Source organism: Amia ocellicauda, chromosome 13 (assembly GCF_036373705.1).
Source record: "Amia ocellicauda isolate fAmiCal2 chromosome 13, fAmiCal2.hap1, whole genome shotgun sequence".
Lineage (NCBI taxonomy): Eukaryota > Metazoa > Chordata > Actinopteri > Amiiformes > Amiidae > Amia > Amia ocellicauda.
In genome coordinates, this window is record NC_089862.1 from 37112381 (window position 1) to 37136731 (window position 24351).

Genomic DNA, 24351 nt, shown 5'->3' on the forward strand with positions numbered 1-24351 from the left:
CACAGAGTAAAGTTTCACTATCAGTAGGTGAGTACAGTTTGATTTAAGATATTTGATATATTTCTGCATAGACATGCAGAGACACTGTGGGGCTATTAGATAATTGAAACATTTAAATATTATAGATGTATACACTCACCTAAAGGATTATTAGGAACACCTGTTCAATTTCTCATTAATGCAATTATCTAACCAACCAATTACATGGCAGTTGCTTCAATGCATTTAGGGGTGTGGTCCTGGTCAAGACAATCTCCTGAACTCCAAACTGAATGTCTGAATGGGAAAGAAAGGTGATTTAAGCAATTTTGAGCGTGGCATGGTTGTTGGTGCCAGACGGGCCGGTCTGAGTATTTCACAATCTGCTCAGTTACTGGGATTTTCACGCACAACCATTTCTAGGGTTTACAAAGAATGGTGTGAAAAGGGAAAAACATCCAGTATGCGGCAGTCCTGTGGGCGAAAATGCCTTGTTGATGCTAGAGGTCAGAGGAGAATGGGCCGACTGATTCAAGCTGATAGAAGAGCAACTTTGACTGAAATAACCACTCGTTACAACCGAGGTATGCAGCAAAGCATTTGTGAAGCCACAACACGTACAACCTTGAGGCGGATTGGCTACAACAGCAGAAGACCCCACCGGGTACCACTCATCTCCACTACAAATAGGAAAAAGAGGCTACAATTTGCACAAGCTCACCGAAATTGGACAGTTGAAGACTGGAAAAATGTTGCCTGGTCTGATGAGTCTCGATTTCTGTTGAGACATTCAGATGGTAGAGTCAGAATTTGGCGTAAACAGAATGAGAACATGGATCCATCATGCCTTGTTACCACTGTGCAGGCTGGTGGTGGTGGTGTAATGGTGTGGGGGATGTTTTCTTGGCACACTTTAGGCCCCTTAGTGCCAATTGGGCATCGTTTAAATGCCACGGCCTACCTGAGCATTGTTTCTGACCATGTCCATCCCTTTATGACCACCATGTACCCATCCTCTGATGGCTACTTCCAGCAGGATAATGCACCATGTCACAAAGGTCGAATCATTTCAAATTGGTTTCTTGAACATGACAATGAGTTCACTGTACTAAACTGGCCCCCACAGTCACCAGATCTCAACCCAATAGAGCATCTTTGGGATGTGGTGGAACGGGAGCTTCGTGCCCTGGATGTGCATCCCACGAATCTCCATCAACTGCAAGATGCTATCCTATCAATATGGGCCAACATTTCTAAAGAATGCTTTCAGCACCTTGTTGAATCAATGCCACGTAGAATTAAGGCAGTTCTGAAGGCGAAAGGGGGTCAAACACAGTATTAGTATGGTGTTCCTAATAATCCTTTAGGTGAGTGTACATACATACATACATACACTACCAGTCAAAAGTTTTAGAACACCCCCATTTGTCCAGTTTTTATTGAAATGTAAGCAGTTCAAGTCCAGTGAATAACCTGAAATGGTACAAAGTTAAGCGGTAAACTGACAGAGGTTAAAAATAAAGTTTAGGCTACCAGAAACTGAGAAATAAATGTACATTTCAGAGTTATATACTGTGTTACTACACCCTCTTAAGCATTGTTTGGCAGTGTGACATGCAGCTCCTGTGCATAGAAGTGGCAACTGTATTCCTACAATGCGCACATCGTTTGAAAGCTTATTATCTCGGCTGCCAGTCAAAGACATCCAATTGACAGTTTCTGCGCCACAGATCACTCAGTTCTGATCTGATTTCTTTGCAAATAGGCTTGTTTTGTTCAAAACGACCTAACGCTTAATCCAGTATATGTTATTTGATGTTCTACCAAACACAGAAGTTCAGATCCAGTGACGTAAAATCATTGTGTATCAGTACACTGTGAACAGAGTTTTCCATCCTGACATGTTGAGCTCTCTACGTGTGTGTGTTGCTTCTACCAAGACGTGGATGGTCTTCTTCTGATCAGTAGACTGTCTGGTTCCAGAATATCTCATAATTGTCAATATTTTCTAAGATTTTGTATTCCTACTCAGACCAAGTATCCCCCCACCCCACATTTCAGAATGAGGAGGGGATATAAAAACATTTTTCACATCAGAGACTGCTTCACATCGCTAGAAAGTAGAGTCTCAGCTTTCATGGGATACCAAACACTTTGCAAACAACACAGCAGTGAAGAGTACACATGGGATTAAAGAGAAGCACACAGATTTGGTGCCTTTTAAGGGTCCCAGAGGGGTTTGTCAGGGGTTAAATTTTGTTAAACAAAACGATTCCATGATTTCTTTACCTCCAATTGTTTTTGTTGTATGCTTTAATTTCAGAGTACATTGAGAAATTAAACTGCGTACATTTCAGTAAAAACTGGAAAAATGGAGGTGTTCTAAAACTTTTGACCATTTTTTTTTTCTATTTATTAGCTGCTTTTCAAGAACAACAAATAAAACATTTTCATCAATTACATGTGAATAAGACATGGTACTGCTAATATTTATATATAGTTCTAGTAATATTTAAATGAAGCTCATCCCGCCCCAGGTGTCTCTGAGGTCACCGGCTGTGACTGGCTGTTGACCTGTGTGAGATTGTGAAACACATGAAGAATGTGAAGTGACCGTACGTTATGCACACAACATGCTGCTCCTAGTGAAGACGGTTCACCCAAGATGTCCACTGCCATATACAGGCCGTTGATGCCCACTGGCATATGAAGGGTACTTTTTTTTTTTTGTGATCAAATGTTTTTATTGTGGTAAATCAACAACGACAGCAACAATATAGTCTTTATTACTTTTTATCCCCCCCCACACACACACCTCCCCCTCCCTAGAAGAAAAAGGGTACAATGTATGATTCTCATGCAAGGAACTGAAAATGTGGTGTATGTAAATCTGTACATATGATATACATTGCACCCCAGTCTGCACTCGTGCTGTTGTCTGTGTCGTCCCAGTGCTGGAGGGGTCACTACTTGTCCTAGTACAGCAGTGTAGCTGTGGTGTAGAACAGTGCCAGTTTACATATAACACATCTGGACAGAAGGATAAGCATTCATCCAAAACTGTTTTAAAATATGAACTTGACAAGACTACAAAGGAATATTTTATCAGTGAAGGAGGATTGCATTTTTATAGATCTCGCCATAGAGCAGCTGTACCAACATGGAGAACCAACCCTCATCAGGAAGGCCGGAAGAAGCATAATCAGTGGAAAGGAATAGAGAATGTCACACAGCCACGGGTGAGCCAGTGTGTCCACTCCCAGCAGGGTGAAGGTCTCATGGATGGAGAATCACAGTTGGCAGCACCTGCCCGGCCCAACTAATGCCAAACATGGGCCACCACTCGCGGGTGGAACCGCCAGTTTGAAGACAGAGGTCTAGCAACAGACAGAGGGCCCTCCTGGAGTCACCAGGATGCTGTGATGCTGATAGTGCCATGGATGCGGATGCACCCCAGACTAAACTGGGAGAGACAGGAGAGGATTGCAGCAGTCCACACTACCAGAAGGGAAGTTTTCTTGGACACAGTCTTGCAGCAGACCCAGGAAACCCGGCCATTGATGCAGCTCCTGACGGCTTCATCCCCAGCTGTAGGCGGCCACCTGCTCCCTCGCCTGGGCACACAGCAGCCAGTCCTCTGAGGAATGGAGGACCCTCTCGCCCAGGAGCCTCAAGGGCACAAAGACCTGACTGGGACTGGGCAGGAATGATGCAGAGGTGGCATTTATCTCCAGATGTTTCAGCCTGAAACATCTGGCTGAGGTTAAACTGGGTCAGACCAGAGTCGCAGTGAAACATCTGCATGTAAAAAAAAAACAGTTTGTAAAGCAACTTTTCATCAAATACCTGTATTCTCTTTATCCTGTGTAGCTCAGCTCAAGATCCCTTGAGATCCTCCCCCAGGCCACTAGAGGGCGATCAGGGTCAACTTCTGTCAGGCATGAGCGCCACTGGTGTGCTTAGAGGGGTTCGTAATCATTAAATGGCTGGTGAGTCTGGTCGGCTGCTCTGTTCTGTCTTGCTGCAGCTGTAATCGGGAGCTCAAACAGCGCTGCTCATGACAGAAGTGCCACCAGGCCCTCACTCACGCCGCGGTGCCCACGTCTCTCAGTAACGATGCTGCTCAGAGCCAAAGCACAGAGAACCACGTGGATTTGAAGATTTACAACATCGCTCACTTCTGTGACACAGAGCACTTTTTTTCTTTATAAGTGACTCAAGACGTGAAAAGATGTGGAAACTGACTCGGGTGTAATTTTTACATTTTTATTTGATACTGATGATGCTATAAATGTCCATTAAGGGCAAATGTGCAGCAGGTTATTACTGATTCGGAAGTGATATATATCTGTACACTAAAGCTGAGATATCTTGGTGTATGAGTCCGACTCATTCATATCCTCAACAAAGCCGCCGTTGTCATAAATCTTTTTCTCTGACTCCTCCTCATCCATTGGAGCCTCCAGAGAGAAGGGCCTGAATGCATCCCTACTGAGTTCCTGGTCCATCTGCCCCATCTGCTCCAGCTCCTTCTCAGAGAGCTTATGCACGATCCCGGCCCCGAAGGCGTCTCCCAGCACATTGATCATGGTGCGGAAACGATCACTGATTGAACCGGACAGACGGACAGACAGACAGGAGACCACAGCAGTGATAGAGAAGGAGAAAGACAGTGTCCGTTCATTAATCCAAAACTCAGCCTTTTACCAGACAATATTCAGCCCAAATTAACTCTCTGTAGTCAAAGATCCACAGGCAGGACATGAAAGAACAGCCAGTCAGGGAAATTGATGATGATTCTTGATGATCTGATGTAAGTGCTCTTGCAACAGAGACTTTACCTATTATTCCATATTCTATACTATATATCAGTGGTCTTCAACCCTGGTCCTGGAGAGCCCCTCTCCAGCAGGTTTTGGAAGTTACCCTTCTATCACCAATTTATAAACACCTGAAAGTATTTATTTCAAAACAATAAGCAGGGGGTTTGGTAAATTTCAGTCATTTAGAAACCATTGGAACAATCCTCTGAATACCTCCAGATTTAAGAATTCCCTTGGTTGAGTTGCTTAATTGATTAATAACTCCCATGTGATCCTAATATTTAGAAATTGGTGATTTAAGGTGACCTACCAGATGAAGTGCTGAATCAGTGTTCAACAACCTCTGGCAAGATATCACTGATAAATAACTACAGTTCAGTGAGAAAGATTTATTACACAGGTCACACACACTTGTTTTTAAATGAAGCCTGCACATTTAACACAGCAGGGGGAACGAACTAGACCTCAGAGAGGAACTTACACCAGCCAGTCGACGGCGAAGAGGACCATGACGTCGTCGTAGGGAAGGCCCACTGCGGACAGGACGATCAGGATGGACACTGGCCCGGCAGAGGGGATTCCTGCTGCTCCGATGCTGACCAGGGTGGACGTTACACTGGAACAAAACACGGGCACTTGTTACTCTGTGCATTGAAAGGGAATTTGCTAAAGAGATGCACACATTCATTGCTGAAACCGGGTTTGACTGCTGAACGTTGAATCCACAACAAAGCGCTGTTTTTGGCAGCACTGTGAGTTTCTGACTGGGACCGTAGTAACTCATGTCACCAGAAGCAGGGCCCTTAATCAATCGCACAGATCAATACATAACTATGACACCAGCAGACACGGCAGAGGTACTGTCCAAGGGCACAGCTTCACAACAGCAGGGTGCGGGGGTGCGCTGACTCTACATTCGCTACGCCAGCCTTGAAAATGCCCACTGGCTGTGGGGAGATAACATGCCCTGTTTGTATGATTTTTCAGTTGGAAACCGTTCGTCCTACTGTCTACCTGCCACTATGGTTATAATTCAATGTTTCATTGCCCCTCCTTTTTAACTACTCTGGCCAAGATCTGGCGAGCATAAAAGCCAAATAGTTCAGGAAAGCTCAGTTGCTCCAAAAAGTAAATAGTCCGACAGAAATCTGTGGACGTTTTTCTTAAACTCTGCAATTTAATAATGTGTTTTCTGAGGAATCCTGTGGCAGTGATTAAGATCAGAAAAAAATGTTTGTGTTATTAAATGAACAATTAAAAGACATGAACAGAGACAATGATGGCTGTTTAAACTTGTATACAATTTAACTCAAAATGAACATATAACACATGTAATAAATGAGGAGGAAGTACTAAAGGGACTAGCAGAATTAAAAACAAACAAATCACCTGGGCCAGATGGGATATTTCCATCAGTAAGAAATGAGGGAAATTAATTATAGGCTGCTAACTCAATTATTCCAAATGACACTTAGAACAGGGGATGTGCCGACTGACTGGAAGACAGCAAATGTCAAACCAATCCACAAGAAAAGGGACAAAACTGAGCCAGGAAATTACAGACCAATCAGTCTCACCTGCATCACCTGTAAAATGTTGGAAAAAATTAAAACCGTATTCTTGGAGATAGTCAACATGGGTTTAGACGAGGCAGATCATGTCTTACTAATTTATTAGAAAGTTTTGAACATGCAACTGCAGCTGTGGATCATGTGAAAGCATATGATATGATATACTTAGATTTCCAAAAAGCTTTTGATAAGGTTCCACACCAAAGACTGATCCTCAAATTGGAAGCTGTAGACATTCAGGGTAATGTAAGTAGATGGATTATGAACTGGTTGATGTATAGGAAACAGAGGGTGTCAATTAGAGGAGTCGCTTCTAACTGGAGTGAGGTTGTTAGTGGAGTTCCACAGGGATCAGTACTAGGGCCTGTGCTTTTTCTAATCTATATTAATGATCTGGACTCTGGGATAGTTACCAAACTTGTCACATTTGCAGATGATACTAAAATAGGTGGCTCAGCAGACACAATCTCGGCAGCACAGGCTATTCAAAGGGACTTACGTCAATGTACAATTAAAGTAGAAATTGAGATAAAAATGGAGAGTGTATGTGTGAAAAGTACATTTGTCAGGTAACAGCTCCGTTAACATCTTTTGAAGGATGTAGAGGAATTAATGTAACAAGTTTAAGAGACTTTTGTAGCTCACTCCAGTCATTGGCTGCAGAGAACTGGAAAGAGTGTCGGCCAAAGGAAGTGCAAGTTTTGGGAATGACCAATTTTATATAGCTACCAGAGCGCAGGTTGCTGTTGATGGTATACATATTGAGGAGTGAGCTGAGGTAAAGAGGGGACTTGCCTGTGAGGGACTAAATTGATGCCAGTTAATGTGGCGATGTGTATGCAATTAGGGTTGACCAGTTGACAATGGTATAAAGATCACAGTGATGAGTGTTAAACAGGGCACCAGTAACAAAGCAGATGGCAGTGTGTTAGATCACATTGAGGGAGTCTTTAGGGGCAATCCTATAAACTGTCACCATAGTCCAGAATTGGCAGGTGAAAGCAGAGCCCTGTGCTTAGCAGAGTGGGTGAAAGATGCTTTGTTACGATACAGGAAACCAATTCTAGATTTAACTTTAGATTGAAGATGGGTTTCTCTGAGTTTTGTGAGCATTATGTTTGAAAATGCCGGTGTGAATTTCTTTAGATGAGACATAAAACTTTACATGTCTACACAGCAATTCTTGGAATTTTAAATATTTAGCACCAACTGTAACACATAACAAACTGATATAGATTTAGCTAAATTAAGCTATAGGAAGCAATGGGTTTGCATGTTAACGTTAGGTAGCAGTGTATGTGTGCGTACACAGGGCACATTATCTACCTTTTCTCACGATACACCATCGTTTGATGTATGGTTGTTGTCAAGGTCCTCTGGCGTTTGAAAATTAGTTCAGGCTGGGAGGAATCAGTGCTACAGGACGTCTGCTCTGTGTGCTGTTTTGATTAGAGATGATCATCAATTGTTGATTTCTTTGTGTGGTCAAGGACTTTGGTACAGACTGTACAATATAACTTGCCCTCATCCTCCTGGAGATCTGTGTACTCTTTAGCTGATACATTTCCAACTTTACATTTTGAACTAATGCTATTTGGTCTAAAAATCTCTACATTTTAAACCTGCCTTTATGGGTAACTGATTTTGTTGGCAAAGTTAAGATATTTAGTTTTGTCCCTATATTTATTTTTTTATTTTTCCCTGTCTATCATTCAAAAAGTGACTTATTCTGCGGAATTCTGCACAAGGAAGAGAATTCTGTATGAAAAGGCAAATTCCGTGATCGCATAATCGCGTATTTCTGGAGAGACTAAACAAATACACATTTCTTCTCCTGAGCTAAAAGGCCCTTCAGAGACTGGCTCCACCTTGCCTAACTGATATTGTGTTTCTACATTCCCACCAGCCACCCTCGCCACGCTGACTCTGCACGTGTCCTTCATGCTGACCTGCACGGTGTGTGGGCTTTTAAATCTACCTTAAAGGCATCTTCTAAAGTGCTTGAAGGCTAATTGCTTGGAAAGGCAACTTATCAAACAGGTTGTTGCTCTTATTATTAAGTAAGAATAAAGCTAGTGCTGAACATCAGAAACTGGGAGACTTCAGGGACTCACCTGATGGTCACGATCTGGCCAATGTCCAGCGCATAGTTGCCCAGCTGTGCAATGAAGACGGCCGCCACGGCCTCATAGAGGGCAGAGCCGTCCATGTTGATGGTGGCGCCGATTGGCAACATGAACTGTGTGATCCTCTTGTCAATTCTGTTGTTCTGCTCTGCGCATCGAATGGTCACCGGCAACGTAGCCGAGCTGGAGATTAAACATTCGGCACTGTCACCATTGTCACCACTGTCGCATTTTAAATATATTTTTCTGTTCAGACAGAAAATAAATAAACTTTCAATAGAACATCAAATCTTGTGATGTGGGTGACTGCTTTCCATTCTAGTGTATTGCAGTGCATTCTAAGTCACAATTCCTAGGAAGACTGTAGCTTTTGCAATGGCAGGATCTTCTAGTGTCTACGTGGCACCAGTTATAATAAAAAGCTACAGTTACGCGGACAATGGCAGACACTCATATCAGAGCGTGACCGTGTTTGCTGACAACAGTCCTGCTTCACCCACACACAGGGACGTCACCCAGGGGCCCCAGCGTACCTGGAGGAGATCATCAGAGCGGTGACCATCGCCTGGGACATCCCCAGTGCAAACTTGTACGGGTTCTTCCTCACGAAGATGAAGTACAACAATGGGAGGACGATAAGAGTATGAATAGCCAGTCTGGGGAGGCAGTGGAAAACACACTGAGTAAACCCACCCTAGGAGCATTCATCCTACACCTTATTAATGTGGGGGGGAGAAGAAGAAGAAGAAAGAAAAAGAAAGAAAGTAGGTTGAGTTTGACAGCTTACCCGTCCTCTGACCGCGCTCTCGTGACTTCCTGTCAGAGCTTCTGTTTCTATAATGTCATGAAAGACAGGAAACTACAGACAGACAGGTCAGAGAGGGGGGGCTGCACTGCAACATAAAGAAACCACACAGGGCAATGCAAGGTACTGCAAGCAGGGGTACCTGAGGGCCACAGTAGGAATTTGTGGGTTAACTGCCAGCATTGTACTCAGTCATAGGCAGAAGTGTTTCAGCTTCTACAAATATAAACATCGGGATGTGAATGTAAATCGAATTGTCGGGTACAACACCAGAGTTTTATTCAGGCACCTCGAGCCAGGCACTAGTGATGCCAAAACTGTGAATTCAAAGACTGCAGACTCATCACAACAAGCTATAATAAGACGGCTGCCAAGTACATATTTGTGAATGCGCTTTCGTGTAAACAAGCCTCCAGGTAACCTAGGCAGCACAATCCACACGGGAAACTTCAGCTTTTGTTGTGCTTTTGCGACACATCCAGTCTTCAGCACAGGGCTTGTTTATGATGAGATTAATTGTTGTTGCATTCAGCCACCTGGTGTGGTGTTGTTCTGTGGGGCCGGACGCAGCGCTGGGCCCAGAGTTATCTACCTGTGATGGTGCAGGATTAAAACATATTTTTATTTGGTATTTAAATCATGAAAACAATACCCATATACAGCAGCCTATCTTTCCTAAAGACAGACTTACTTCAATTTCCAGGGTCAAAACAGTCCAGATGACTCCAGTGACAATATTTACTACCTTTTATAGGTGCTGTTACATTGTTTCAAGGACCAAGGATCATTACAGGAGAGTCTCCTCAGCCAAACTGCCGTCTCAGGCGCACCTCCAAGCGTCTGACCTGCACAGTCCAAACTAGCTTCACAAACAGGGTATGGGTGTGTGTGTGTGTGTGGCATGGGCTCAATGCTGTGTTGAGTCTGTGTACTGAGACTTGGCACAGCATTGAGAGATCAGAGTTGAGGAGGCTGTCCCGTAGTGATCCTTGGCCCTTGAAACAATGTAACAGCACCTATAAAAGGTAGTAAATATTGTCACTGGAGTCATTTGGACTGTTTTAACCCTGGAAATTGAAGTAAGTCTGTCTTTATGAAAGATAGGCTGCTGTATATGCATATTGTTTTCATGATTTAAATACCAAATACAAATATGTTTTAATCCTGCACCATCACAGGTAGATAACTCTGGGCCCTGCGCTGCGTCCGGCCCCACAGAACAACACCACACCAGGTGGCTGAATGCAACAAAGGGGCTCAATGCTGTGTGTGAGTGTGTGTTCGGGTGTGTGTGTGGCAGGGTGCTTAATGGAACTGAAATGGGTTACAGGTCCCGTGGTGTGTGAGCTCGTTATGGTACCAACACCCCTCTCTGAGTTTGGAGGAGCTTCAAAACCCGCTGGTGCCAGGGCTCTAGTCTGACCACACACCCTAACCTTGCTCCCATCCCTTGTGTGCAATCCTTCCCAGACACCATGTGACCTGTGACACCACATCTGTTCCCCTCTGTAGGGCCCTGCATAGATCTGTGGATCCCAAATCAATGCAAGCTCTGACACCACCAGCAAATTTCCACTGTCCAAGCCCATTGACCAGCAGTGCAGCCACTCACCCGCTCAGCACGGTCAGCATGTAGAGCCCGAGCTGGCGGAAGATGTCCCAGTCATCCACTTCGATGATCTTCCCAGCGATGAGGAACAAGATTCCAATGGGCATGTAACTGCAACCCACAGACAGAGCCATCAGCCACGAGAGAGAGAGAGAGAGGGAGAGAGGGAGGGAGAGAGAGATCTGGTTACTCTGATTCTGCACAGACGCTATGACACTGAGCACATAACTCATCATTGTATAAACACAACCCAGCACTGTATGAATACATATTGGAGGTATTTTCTTTGCTATTAAAGAAGTGTATTACTTATCCAAGCTGACAACTATAACTGCACAGTCAGCTTCTCTGTATTTAAGATGCATGCCCAGTCTGCCCGGTAGTGCACCTTCTCGACGTTTACCGAGCTTCACACCCGGGCGGCCCTTACCACATGACGATATACACGATCTTCATGGTGGCTTCGTTCAGCACGTTGAAGAACTCCACCAGGATGCGTCCCCTCTCGCCCATCTGGCCGATGACCAGCCCGAAGACCAGGCAGAACACGATGAGGCCCAGCATGTTGATGCCGTCCGAATACTGGCCCACGATCTTGTAGTCCTTGGTCACGTTCTGACAAGTGAGAACAAACGGGGACACTACAGACTGGCAGTGCGTTCACTCTGATGTTAGCACTTCTATCTGTGTTTTTTTGTGTAAAGTACATGACTGTCACCCAGGATTACAGGTTTTTATAAAAGATTGGGCTAAAATATTCTGTTATTTAGGTCATCAGCTGGCACAGGGCTCAGTTAACCCCTGGGGCGCCGCACAAAGCAGCAGTGGCCGCCAGAGTTGAAACGAGGCGCGCTGTGTGAAGCTGCCCTGGTGCCCAGAGCTGCAGGCATCTCCAGAGCCCGACGCTGAAGAGCCCCAGAGAGCCACTCACCTCCAGCGCTGCGGTTGTCATGATGGTGGTCACAGCGGCAGCGGCGGTGCTGTTCCCCTCAGGTCTGCTGGGCGGCTTCAGCTCTGAGCGCTTGGTCTTGTACTGAAACGCAAAAGGAGCCGGACTCTCACACTTCAAAACAAGCTTAATGTCCAGCTGAGTCAGTTACCATAGGAGAGCCTGACTGAAATTATCGGATTAACTGAATCCGGCTGAGCCGTCTGAATTAGTTAAACCAGGTACTAGGAAAGGGGCCCAGGTCTGATGTCACACACACTAAATAAAGGTGTGGGGTCTAGTATCTGAGAGTCTCTTACCGATTGGAAACAAGCCTGGACGAGATTCTCAGGAAACATGTTCCTGAGGACGAGCAAAGACAAAACACAGATTGAGACGCTGGTTCACTGCTGCGGTTTGATTATACTTTAACATTTCGTAAGTCAATCCCTGTTTGTCCATGCAGCGGTGAATAAACACACACAGCCTATGCACTGTTCTACACTACACAGTACCACATTTACTGCACTACGGCACGCTGCACTGGACCACACTATACTGAACCGACCTACACTGCACTGCACTGAGCTAAAGTATACTAAACAGCACTGAGCTACACTACACTGAGTTACACTGGACTAAACTGCAGCACACTGCACTGAGCTAAAGTATACCACACTGCACTACACTACACTGCACTGTACTAAGCTGCACTACACTTCACCAACAGACTGGTCTCCTGTCACAGTGGGTTTCCACATTTTCCAAGTCCTCAACAATGATATGACCTTAGAAGAGAGCGCCCCACTGGGTTGTCTGTGTGTCTACAGGGAGTCTGTAGAGGAGCAGCGACGGCAGAGTGGCCGAGTACCTGAGGAGGTCCAGCATGGAGTCCACTGTGCTGACCCTTGTGGCAGAGTGGGTCCTGTCGATGTCCTCAGTGCTCTGAGACACACCGGGCTGGATGGTCATCACCAGCACGATGCCTGAATGGTACAAGACAGAACTGCTACTGCACATCACTGACCGACACTCTACAGTCCACTGACCATCACTGAGCGACACACTGCGCCATACTAATGCCCCTTTTCCACTGGCACATCCGAATTGACAGTAACTTTTCAACTCACAGCCTGGTTCAGGGTCGGCTCGACAAAATTGACAGTGGGTAACGTGCCACACCATGCCACCCTGGTTCCGGCTCGGGTCAGATATGCCAGTGGAGAAGGGGTATAACTGACTAACACACTGCCTCTCACTGATTCACATACTGCCTGAATACTGCCCCTCATTGAATAATCACTGTTCTTCACTTCTTCTGTATATGCAGTCAGATGTGACATTGTGTTTAAAGGTGTGGTGGAAACTGAGACCTACCCCTTCCTTTGACAGAATAATTTAGTCTTCAGTTGTTCTCAGACAGAGCACAGAGTGGGGGTTCACTGTAATACTCACCCAGGATGGCAGCCAAAACGGTCGTTGATAAGTAATACACGACTGCACGCAACCCAATCCGGCCAGACATCCCCGAGTCCAGGCTGGCCACTCCTGTGAAGCAGAGCGGCGTTTCAGTCGTCAGCATCCAGAGAACAAAGCAGCGAAGACAGTTCTTAATCAGCTTTGGTTTTGACAATCTGCGCCACTTGCAACGGTGCACCCGATATGACTGTCATCATCAGTGCATTGATGGGACAAAATCAAGACCAATCAGCACGCTGGAATGATGCAGTTTGGTCCCCCATAGCTGCACATGTGGTGGTTTGATGCGTATGAACACATTGAATGGCGTTCACTCAGCATCCATGTAACGGGTAATAAGTGACGTAACCCTCCACATCTGTAGATCCGACTTCACACTCTGCTGAGTGGAGCACTTGGAGGAGCGTCTGGTGCGAATACCGAGCGGGAGCTGCGACCGCACTGTACTTGATCAGTTTATATTGTATGCGCAAACTTTTTTTAAATCCTTTTATAATTTTTAGCGGTATTTTGTTGTAATTGTATTATTCATTTTAACTTCTCAGCGATTTCTTGTGATTGTGCCTTTTTCGTGTTAGACTCTGATATAAATTAGTTATTTATTTATTTTCTCATCTCTTAGGCTACCTGAGTTGTTAATTAAGCATACTGTATTTCTGCCGGATTGGGGAAACATTAAGACTTTTTTTCTGTAGTCCTACCAACAAAGATACCCGAACGTATTTTATGTAATACATGTGTTAGCCTGTTGATGATCACTATTCAGAATTATTGTAGAAAAACACACATTGGAACAATAAAAATACAATAGAAATGTAATACGTAAAATTGTAAATTTGAATTTGTAATGATTGATGCCTTTATTGAACTGTATTCTTGCACTTTGTATTGCACTTATGTTGTAAGTCGCCCTGGATAAGGGCGTCTGCCAAGAAATAATAATAATAATAATAATAATAATAATAATAATAATAATAATAATAATAATAATAATAATGCCAGTATTTATTCTATGCAAAATGTAAATATATAAAATGGTACATTTTACTTAAATAAGACAATCTTACAGTCAATTGCCTTCTTCCTCAACGTTTCCAAACTTCAGTATTTACTTCTTTTTTTTTTTTATTATTATAACCTGTCAAAGGCTCTCTGGACTGTCACTCTGCTTAGTCCTGCCTTCAAACAGAAGTAAATGACCCAATCAGTGAAGCGAGGTTTTGAAAACCTACTCTGTTAGTACAGGACTGTTCCGGGGGGCAGAATGTATATGATGCATTCATATAAATGCATTCACGAAATGTGTGGTCTGATTGGTTACTTTCCTTTAGGAGGCGGGACATACATGATGCAAGATTTGAAAGGTTGGAGAATTGGAGACACACATCTTGCTGCCCTGTGCAGTTGCACACACTTGCTCAATGGGTGAGCCAGCCCTGGCAGTGACATGCTACCGTACCTGAGATCATGCTCGAGATGATGAGTGGCAGGACGATGAGTTTGAGCATCCGCATCAGGATCTCCCCGGGAAAGCCGAAGTAGTACTTGTCCAGCTGAGAGAGGGAGCCATACTCGCGCACCAGAACGCCCAGCCCGATACCTGAGGGAGGAGAAAGACAGGAAGTGAGCAGCACTGGGCTGGGACACCATCTCCCCCAGAGGAGAACTGGAACAGAGGAGACTACGTGGGGACTTGATCCAAGTCTTCACAATCATGAAAGGCATCGACCACATCAAACCAGAGGAGCTTTTCCAGATCAGCAGGGACACACGCACCCGGGACACAAATGGAAATTGGGCTTCAAGGCATTCAAGACAGAAAACATTCAAGGAACATTCAAAAATAGACTGGATAGGATCATTGGATCACTCAGTTATTAATGGACACCAAACAAGCACGATGGGGTGAATGGCCTCCTCTCTTTCTAAACTATCTTATGTTCTTATGATGCCCAGATCTTCCTGTCTTTGACTCAAGATACATCTGTTCAGACTGTACCTGTAATACAACAGCCTGGGCTGTTTTTCACTTTATATAACCATACCCAGAACTTTACTGCATCATCTCGGCACTTGTCACCTGTTTGAACTAGGATGTCTGCATTACCTGTACTTCTGAACTTTTGTAATTTTTAAATTGTACTTTGTATTAAAGATAAATTAGAATATTGTATTGAATTGTATTACAGGGGGTCCTCGAAAATCGTTTACATATAATTTGTACTGTTAGTAAAATAATATATGTTATAGAGTAAAAACAAAAGTTGATTAACTGCACAGGATCACTGTTCACAGGCTGAGAACACGACATTGTGGGATGATGGGAGTGTAAGTTTAGCAACAGTTACGATATTAAGATTTAGTGGCTGTGGTTGAAGCTGAAAGTTTGGGAACATTCAAAAACAGACTGGATAGGATCCTTGATCACTTAGTTATTAATGGACACCAAACAAGCACGATGGCGAATGGGCTCCTCTCGATTGTTCTACTGTAAAATACTTATTTTGTTCCTTCACAGTCTCTGTAGTTGGAGAAAGTAATAATGGGAAGAGACAAAGTAGGAGGAGTTTAGAGATGGAGAAGTAGTGAGGGGCAGCTCCGTTTTTTCTTTTATTATTTTCATAGTGTAATCAAATAAATGTATAATATCTGCTGGCCACCATCCTAGGCCGATACTTGTAACGCCAACTCCAAAACCCAGTGACGACTCCTATATTCACTAGCGGCGACTATGAAACAACGAACAAAGTACTGCACATTTGTAATGTCTGAGTAAACTGTAAGTCACCCTGGATAAGGGCATCTGCCTCACAATACTGTTTAATTGAGTGAGTTTTTTTACATTACATTATAAAAACAATACAAAATTTTAATTATCATGATTAAAAAAATGTAAATTCATTTCTAAAATTCATTTTAAAATGATCAACTAAATCTCAACAAAACAGAACAAGAACAAATCCAAGTGAACTAATGCATGTAAATCAATCAGTGCATATAACTAAATCAATGAACTTCTCAAATGAACATTCAAAACCAATCTGATGCATTATTATAATTAACGGTGAATGCATTAAACAAATAAAAAGAACAAAGTTTGTTTCCAACAAAACCAAAAGAAAACAGAATGCAGTCTTATATCTTTTCTCAATGGTTAACGCATCAGACAAATAAAAAAAACATAAACTCATTAAACAATAAATAAAAATAAAAAAATGTTTTAAAACTGTTTTAAAAACAGGGATATTAATAGAGGCTTGTATGAGCTGAAGAGAAGCCAGAGTTAATAACTGCTGACAGACAGGATGTGGGCCAGCTCCATGCCATTCACATTAGAAACTCATGGTTTGACTTTCAGAGTAAGGGGGACTGTTGTTTAAAACACACAGCATGTGTTTATTGTTAGAATGCAATGTCATAAAGCCTATCTTTTAAGATATTTAGTTTTGGAGAATAACATCTTAAATGTTGGCAGTGGTGCAGTCTGGGACATATATGCATATTACACATAACTAATTCTCTATAGGAGGGCCCCTAATATAAGACCACATAAAAGAAGGGAATATGAAATAAGGTGGTGTGACCTGGAAAAGAGATGCTGTACATCTGAACAAGTGGGAGCATCTTGGGGAGGACCAATGTTTTTTGTGTGTATGGATACTGCACACTACAGTATATTCAACTGAGATGTTACTGCACGCTGTTATTTGCACTGATTAACCTTCCCCAAATCCTGAAAACTCATCTGAATAATAATGTTGTTCTGTTCTGTCAAGGCAGTTTGTGGGTGGTAAGCGGCAGCAAACGCAACAAACAACTCCATCCAAAATGCAGATAACATCTCGATCCCCTTGGAATCCACCACACTCTCTCCTTCTTCTTCCGCTAATAATCTAGGAGTCACCCTCGATCCCGCGCTCTCCTACACCCAGCACATCACCACGCTGACGCGCACCTGCAGATTCTTCCTGAGCAACATACGCCGGATCCGTCCCTTTCTCACCGACTACTCAACTCAGCTACTCGTCCAGTCACTGGTCCTCTCCCGCCTGGATACTGCAACTCCCTCCTGGCCGGCCTGCCTGCATCTACTACCCGCCGCTCCAGCTCATCCAGAACTCTGCGGCTCGTCTGGTGTCTCTCTGCCCCGATTCACACGCTACTCCACTGCTCCGCTCCCTCCACTGGCTCCCGATAGCGGCACGCATTCAGTTCAAGACATTGACCCTCACCTACCGCTGTCTGGACCACAGGGCACCAAGATACCTTCTGTCACTTGTCTCTCCATACATCCCCTCCAGACCACTGCGCTCCTCCAGTGCCAGAAGACTAACTCTGCCTCCTCTCCACTCTCCTTCCTCCAGAGCCGCTCCTTCTCATCCCTGGACCCTAAGTGGTGGAAAGACCTGCCCACCAAAGTCAAAACAGCAGAGTCCCTGACCTCATTCCGGCGCTTACTCAAGACTCATCTTTTCAGACAGAACTTGTAATGTAGTAATTTACTCTCCTGCACTTATTCAACATTTTGTCATACTGCTTGCCTTTGCATTACAAGTACTTGTATTATTTCTTTTGATTTCCCCTTTGCTCCCTTTCCCTCGGCCATTGACTGTGACCTAACATCTTGTCTGCACTCAGCGTTTACAATCTAGGATGTAAGACCCCATATATTGTTTACTTGAGCTGCACTGCACTGTATTATTGCACTTTGTATTGCTCTTATATTTTGTAAGTCGCCCTGGACAAGGGCGTCTGCTAAGAAAGAAATAATAACAATCTTTACAATTCATTTATAATTTCTATTATAATTATAATAAGACCTGGTTTTAAACCTTTGTTTAAGCATTTCCCAAAAATATCTACTAATTACAACATGATTGAAAGCAACTGTTTGAGGATAGTGCTAAACCAGGGGTTCCCAATGTCTGGTGATGGAGGGCCAATTTCTGGAGGTTGCATGGGGCCGCAGTAGAAAATGAACCACCGATGAAAACAAAATATGTCCCAAATCATACCTTTTTATTTCCTATACATTTCTGTTAGAGAACATTTATTAACTTTTTCTTTTTTTTAATTTCCCCCAAATGACGTGCAATTTGTAACAGAAATATTTCAGAAAGTGTAAAAATATAGTAAAAGTTCAGAAAAGGGATGGTTGAAAATTGGCTTTGGGGGGCCGCACCAATCATCATCGAGGGCCACCTTTGGCCCCCTGGCCGCACATTAGGAACCCCTGTTCTAAACCATCTAACAAACCTTTAAGGGGATATCTTGATGGTTGTTTGTGGTTTGGGTATGGGGGTGCTGGTGTGGCTAAAATGCCAGGGCTGAATTTTGGTCCCAGTCCCAGGTATCACTTCTGCTCTGGCCACAATCCAAACTCACGTCCACAGGAGCTGTAGTTTTACTTCTGAGAAGCTGAGAGCTGAATGCTCCATCTGCTAAATGAAGTGTTTACTTTTTGTTTTGGGGGCGTCACTAATTAGCAAAAGTCCTCTGGAATGGCAAATCCAGATTTTCAGGTTTTTTAGACAATTGGGATGGAGATCTCTGTCCGACACGTTGCTCAACACGCTATACACGGAGGAGGGGCCGGTGGGGTGAGTTACCAGGGCCCTGAAAAAACAGGTAAAGTAGGATGATCATGTGACAACAGTCACCGCACACAAAGAAAAGTATTGTCTGGGGACAAGTGTCAGAACGGGCAGAGTTCATGGATTGCAGTGTACAGTCTAGGCAGTGGGGGGGCATACAAAGTAACTATATCTCAACCTGGGACTTGTGAAGAGTCTCTTAAAATGATATATAATACACTAAATACTACGATAGATTCAGATAGTATGAAACAGAAATTAGAAGAAAGAAAAGGGATGTAACTAGAAAGTATGCTTTGTATTTAAAATTAACTATAATCTACATTTTTACTTCTGCATTTCTGTATTTCTTAAACTGATCTTGTATTGTGCTTCATTTGAATGTTGTACTGTATGATTGCACTCTTGTGTTGGTCGTGTCACCTGTAAGTCACCCGGGATGAGGGTGTCTGACAATAAATAAATAAGAAGAAGAAAGAAAGAAGGAAGACACAAGCTGTTGAAGCTTTGATGGGAAATATGTGAATTACAGGAGAAAGATCAAACTCCATTAATCTGAGAGGGAGGATGATGGGATGGCAAAGAGATTGGCTAGGTGGCAAAGGTTGTTTCTGTCATAAAATAACAAATCCGTGTTCAGGATGTACATTGGCAGCGTTTGATGTGAATGTGGTGAGTCCAGCGGCTCGCTGTTTATTATTCCTTGCAGGTGGTCCTCACAATTTGTTCATTGTTTCAGAATCGTAGGACGTTTTTTTGTCAATTGTCGTTTTTCGTCACCTGTCCTCACAGAGTTGTCTTCGGCTTTTGACGTCAGCACTATAAAGTCCCTCTGTATCGGCCCCAGGATGGTGGACAGGAGATTTTATAAACTGATGTGCATGGACAATACATCAGCCACTCATAGTGAGCCGTCTGGAAATTCAAGTGGATCCTAAATCCTAAAAAATATTGTAACCTATTCAAGAGAAGTAAGGTATTAATGTCAACAAGTGATAATATACACCGATCAACCTTAACATTATGATCGCTGACAGGTGTAGTGAGTAACACTGATAATCTCGTTATCATGGCACCTGTCAGTGGGTGGGATATATTAGGCAGCAAGTGAACATTTTGTCCTCAAAGTTAATGTGTTAGAAGCAGGAAAAATGGGCAGCGTAAGGATCTGAGCGACTTTGACAAGGACCACATTGTGATGGCTAGACGACTGGGTCAGAGCATCTCCAAAACTGCAGCTCTTGGGTGTTCCCGGTCTGCAGTGGTCAGTACCTATCAAAAGTGGACCAAGGAAGGAAAGGCGGTGAACCGGCGACAGGGTCATGGGCGGCCAAGGCTCACTGATGCACGTGGGGAGCGAAGGCTGGCCTGTGTGGTCCGATCCAACAGACGAGCTACTGTAGCTCAAATTGCTGAAAAAGTGAATGCTGGTTCTGATAGAAAGGTGTCAGAACACACAGTGCATCGCAGTTTGATGCGTATGGGGCTGCGTAGCCGCAGACCAGTCAGGGTGCCCATGCTGACCCTTGTCCACTGCAGAAAGCACCTACAATGGGCACGTGAGCATCAGAACTGGACCACAGAGCAATGGAAGAAGGTGACCTGGTCTGATGAATCACGTGGATGGCCGGGTGCGTGTGCGTCGCTTACCTGGAGAACACATGGCACCAGGATGCACTATGGGAAGAAGGCAAGCCAGCGGAGGCAGTGTGATGCTTTGGGCAATGTTCTGCTGGGAAACCTTGGGTCCTACCATTCATGTGGATGTTACTTAGACACGTACCACCTACCTAAGCATTGTTGCAGACCATGTACACCCTTTCATGGACACGGTATTCCCTGATGGCATTGGCCTCTTTCAGCAGAATAATGCACCCTGCCACAAAGCAAAAATGGTTCAGGAATGGTTTGAGGAATACAACAACAAGTTCAAGGTGTTGACTTGGCCTCCAAATTCCCCAGATCTCAATCCAATCGAGCATCTGTGGGATGTGCTGGACAAACAAGTCCGATCCATGGAGGCCCCACCTCACAACTTAAAGGACTTAAAGGATCTGCTGCTGACGTCTTGGTACCAGATACCACAGCACACCTTCAGAGCTCTAGTGGAGTCCATGCCTCGACGGGTCAGGGCTGTTTTGTCGGCAAAAGTGGGACCTACACAATATTAGGCAGGTGGTCATATTATTATGGCTGATCGGTGTAGGTCAGTACAATGCCTAATAATGATATTCCTCTATTTTCGTTTTAATACATTTTCTATTACCCAATCAGTCAAGTCATATGTCCAGCCTCCTAAAGGCCAGTAACCAATCAAACGTCAGAAAGCTTGTGATTATAAACAAGAAACCCCGAATATCCTGGAGTTCAGAAACGTTAAGCAAGCAGGATCGGCTGTAAGATCTTCATAATGAAATGAAAGTAAGATACAGTTTTATTTTATATATTTACATTTAGCATTGAATAAATACTGGCATTAACAACCGTGCACATTTCCATTGTGTTTTGATCGTTAACACGTAGGTGTCATGGTCTCCTAGTGCTCCCCCTCTATCCCCGCCAGGGGGCGCCATTTCCCTGCCTTCTCCCTGCTTTCTTCACTCTGTCAATTAACACCCATGTGCACTCTTGGTCCATCCCTCTGTTCCTATTCGCCCTGCACCTCCTAAGCCTGGTTCCTGCTCCCCTTTATAATCCCCTCAGTTGGGGCGAAGTTTTGTCAGTTCCATCTGCAATCCTGAGCATTGTCCCAGTTCCAGTCTTGTTCCCCGTAGCCCTGTATTCCTCGTGCCTTGGATATCCCGTGTTCCCTTGACCTCCTGCCTGTCTTCCTGTTTACGACTCTGTCTCGCCTTTGCCTGTCTGTCTGTCTGATCCCACGACCACGTCCCTGTCTAGTCTCCTTTGCCCTGATCCGCCAGCACTCGACCCGCGCCTGTCTCACCACGCTCTGCATTTGGGTCCCCTGTTCCCGAGCCCCCGAGGGAATCGTGACAGTAGGCTACATACAGATTCACACATATATTAAAAAGCATGATCATGTCTTTGTTGGTAGGGTTGCAGAAAAAAGTATTTAACATTTCCCCAATCCAGCAAACACGCAGTTCAGACTTAACTCTGGTAGAGAGATGGAAAACAAAAATAAATAATAATAATGCACATGCAATAATGTATGCGCTAATATTATGCTACGTGCATATCTATCACAATAATATCATATTTTCTGTGTATCTTGCATTTGAATATGATTATTAAAAAATACATAAGGAAATAATTGCCCTGTTTACAAATTATTTTTAATGTCTTCATATTACAATGTGATGTGATGATTTGGAGATGGGCTCAGTAAAAAGTGTTGGCGCTTAGAAATGGCACAATACTGTCTTAGGTTCATTCACTGAGGTCGCACAGTAATGGTTACACATTTATTTTAGTGTAGGAATCGTTGTAATGAATTATGGTGTTTGAAAGATATTTGGATGGGTAATTTTTTATTTTATTTTGGGTTGTTGGAACATATCTAGGGCTGTTCCCATTATTTCGTATGGATTTTCGAGGACCCCCTTTACTCAAGAAGTGCACTCTTCTTCCTTTCAGCTCGTCTTCCTCTCTCTCCCTCATCTCTCTCTGCCTCCTTGCCAATGTTTATTGCTCTCTCTCTCTCTCTCTCTCTCTCTCTCTGTCTGTCTAATTAAAAACAAACTTTATTGGCATTACGTTTACACAGGTATTGCCAAAGCATTTATGATACGATCAAAATAACATAACATCCAAGGGTTGAAAAGCATTTCACACAATAAAAATATGAAACCTCTCTCTCTCTCAACTCTTCTCTGCAATAAAATATAAGCAATCATTAGCACAACCACAGATAATATAATTTATAATATAACTACAAATGACAGACAAGGTGTCCATTAAACACTCACACAAATTAAATCCTTAGTAAAGATGGGATACATAAATACATATAATTTGGGTGAAATGTACTACTCTTCACATTAACAAAATATCAAGCTCTCTCAAATCTAATCGTGTTAATAATGGGGATAAATTACATAATTAAAAAAAACTTTATTTTAATCCCCACCCCAGCCCACACGTTCAACAACCTCTTCTTATTTGTAAGATAGTAAATGTGCACATAATCTCAATTTTTTTTAAAAAGCCCTGTTTTTCATATAAACACATGGGTAGATGTGCTCCTGCAGGCTCTGTTCAGCCCCATTCCCTTGACCTGAGTTAATCACAGGAGGACCAGGAGACTCGCTCTGTGCTCTCCTTCCTTGCCCACAAGGTGGACCGATCCCCCCCGGGGTCAGAAGTGCACAGTCCCTGACCACCTGGCCTGGACAGCTCGACACTCCTGATCTTCTGCACTTTCTTATTAAACTACCCCCCACACACACACACACTCAATGCTCCTCATTACTTATTTTATATTACGCATTTTGTGCACTTCCATAACTTTACTGTAACGTCTCCTATGCCTGACCCATCCCTTGGCCCATACAGGGACAGAACTTATGTTTGTACTTGTTAGCTCATTTTACTGCGATGTGTGCTTGCTGTATTTGCTGCTCTTTGTAATGTTAAAACACGAAAGACGTCTGTAAATCAGTTTCTGAATAAATGATGCGTGCAGCCGGTGCGGGGGGCATCAGTAGGCTGGACTGTTCTGCCCCTCGCATCTTTTAATAGCTATGTTTTTGTACAACAATTGTAAAAAAATAAAGAAAACGAAAAACATACACTCCACGATCCTCCTTTACGTATATTTTGAACTATCTGGCGGATGACAGCGAGCCACCTTTCTTGCACTCTGTTGTGAAAAGGAAGGGCTGACTTACCCAGCAGCACAGCACTCACGGTGGAGACCAGCAGCCAGTTCCTCCCGACGAAGATCCTGAAGCCGCGCATCGCCTTCTTCATCATCATACCGAGCTCTTGAGTCATTCAATGAATACAGTGAACAGCACCGCAGACAGGCAGGCAGGCAGACAGGCAGGCAGACAGACAGACAGACAGGCAGGCAGGCAGACAGGCAGACAGGCAGGCAGGCAGGCAGACAGGCAGACAGGCAGGCAGACAGACAGACAGACAGGCAGACAGGCAGACAGGCAGGCAGACAGACAGACAGGCAGACAGACAGACAGGCAGGCAGACAGACAGGCAGACAGGCGCTGCAGGTGAGGCTCGGTGCGCGTCAGTCCTGCCTGCGCTGCGCTGATGGTGCTGGGAGGACAGCAGTGTAACTGACCGTGGCCACGTTAATCATACCTCATACATGACATACTGGGAAAGGAAACTCAGATAAGAAGAGCACGGCTTGCAGGGGCTGGTGTGTGCCGGGCGTGAAGCGCTCTCTCGCTGCGCCGCTTGTCACGGGTGTCAGTCTGCCGTCTTTTCTCGTCTCGGCGCCTCGTCTATGTACTGA

The 24351-nt window shown here is 44.0% G+C and overlaps 1 protein-coding gene across 3 annotated transcripts; it reads right to left on the bottom strand.

Moving 5' to 3' along the window:
* Positions 1-2795: 2795 nt before the first annotated feature.
* LOC136766920 (excitatory amino acid transporter 3) lies at positions 2796-24351 on the bottom strand. 3 transcript variants are annotated; one of them, XM_066720808.1, is made up of 13 exons: positions 24195-24350; positions 23765-23860; positions 14780-14920; positions 13297-13389; positions 12713-12827; positions 12162-12204; positions 11845-11946; positions 11344-11528; positions 10917-11024; positions 9033-9155; positions 8488-8682; positions 5284-5418; positions 4232-4584 (listed from the first exon to the last, which is right to left on the bottom strand). In XM_066720808.1, exons 2-13 carry the CDS (start codon positions 23850-23852, stop codon positions 4335-4337), a joined length of 1578 nt encoding a protein of 525 aa, XP_066576905.1. In that variant the 5' UTR covers positions 23853-23860; positions 24195-24350; the 3' UTR covers positions 4232-4334. The 3 variants fall into 3 exon arrangements, with proteins under 3 accessions (XP_066576906.1, XP_066576905.1, XP_066576904.1); XM_066720809.1 differs by lacking the exon at positions 4232-4584 and adding an exon at positions 2796-3777 and having other exon boundaries at positions 23765-24349; XM_066720807.1 differs by having other exon boundaries at positions 23765-24351.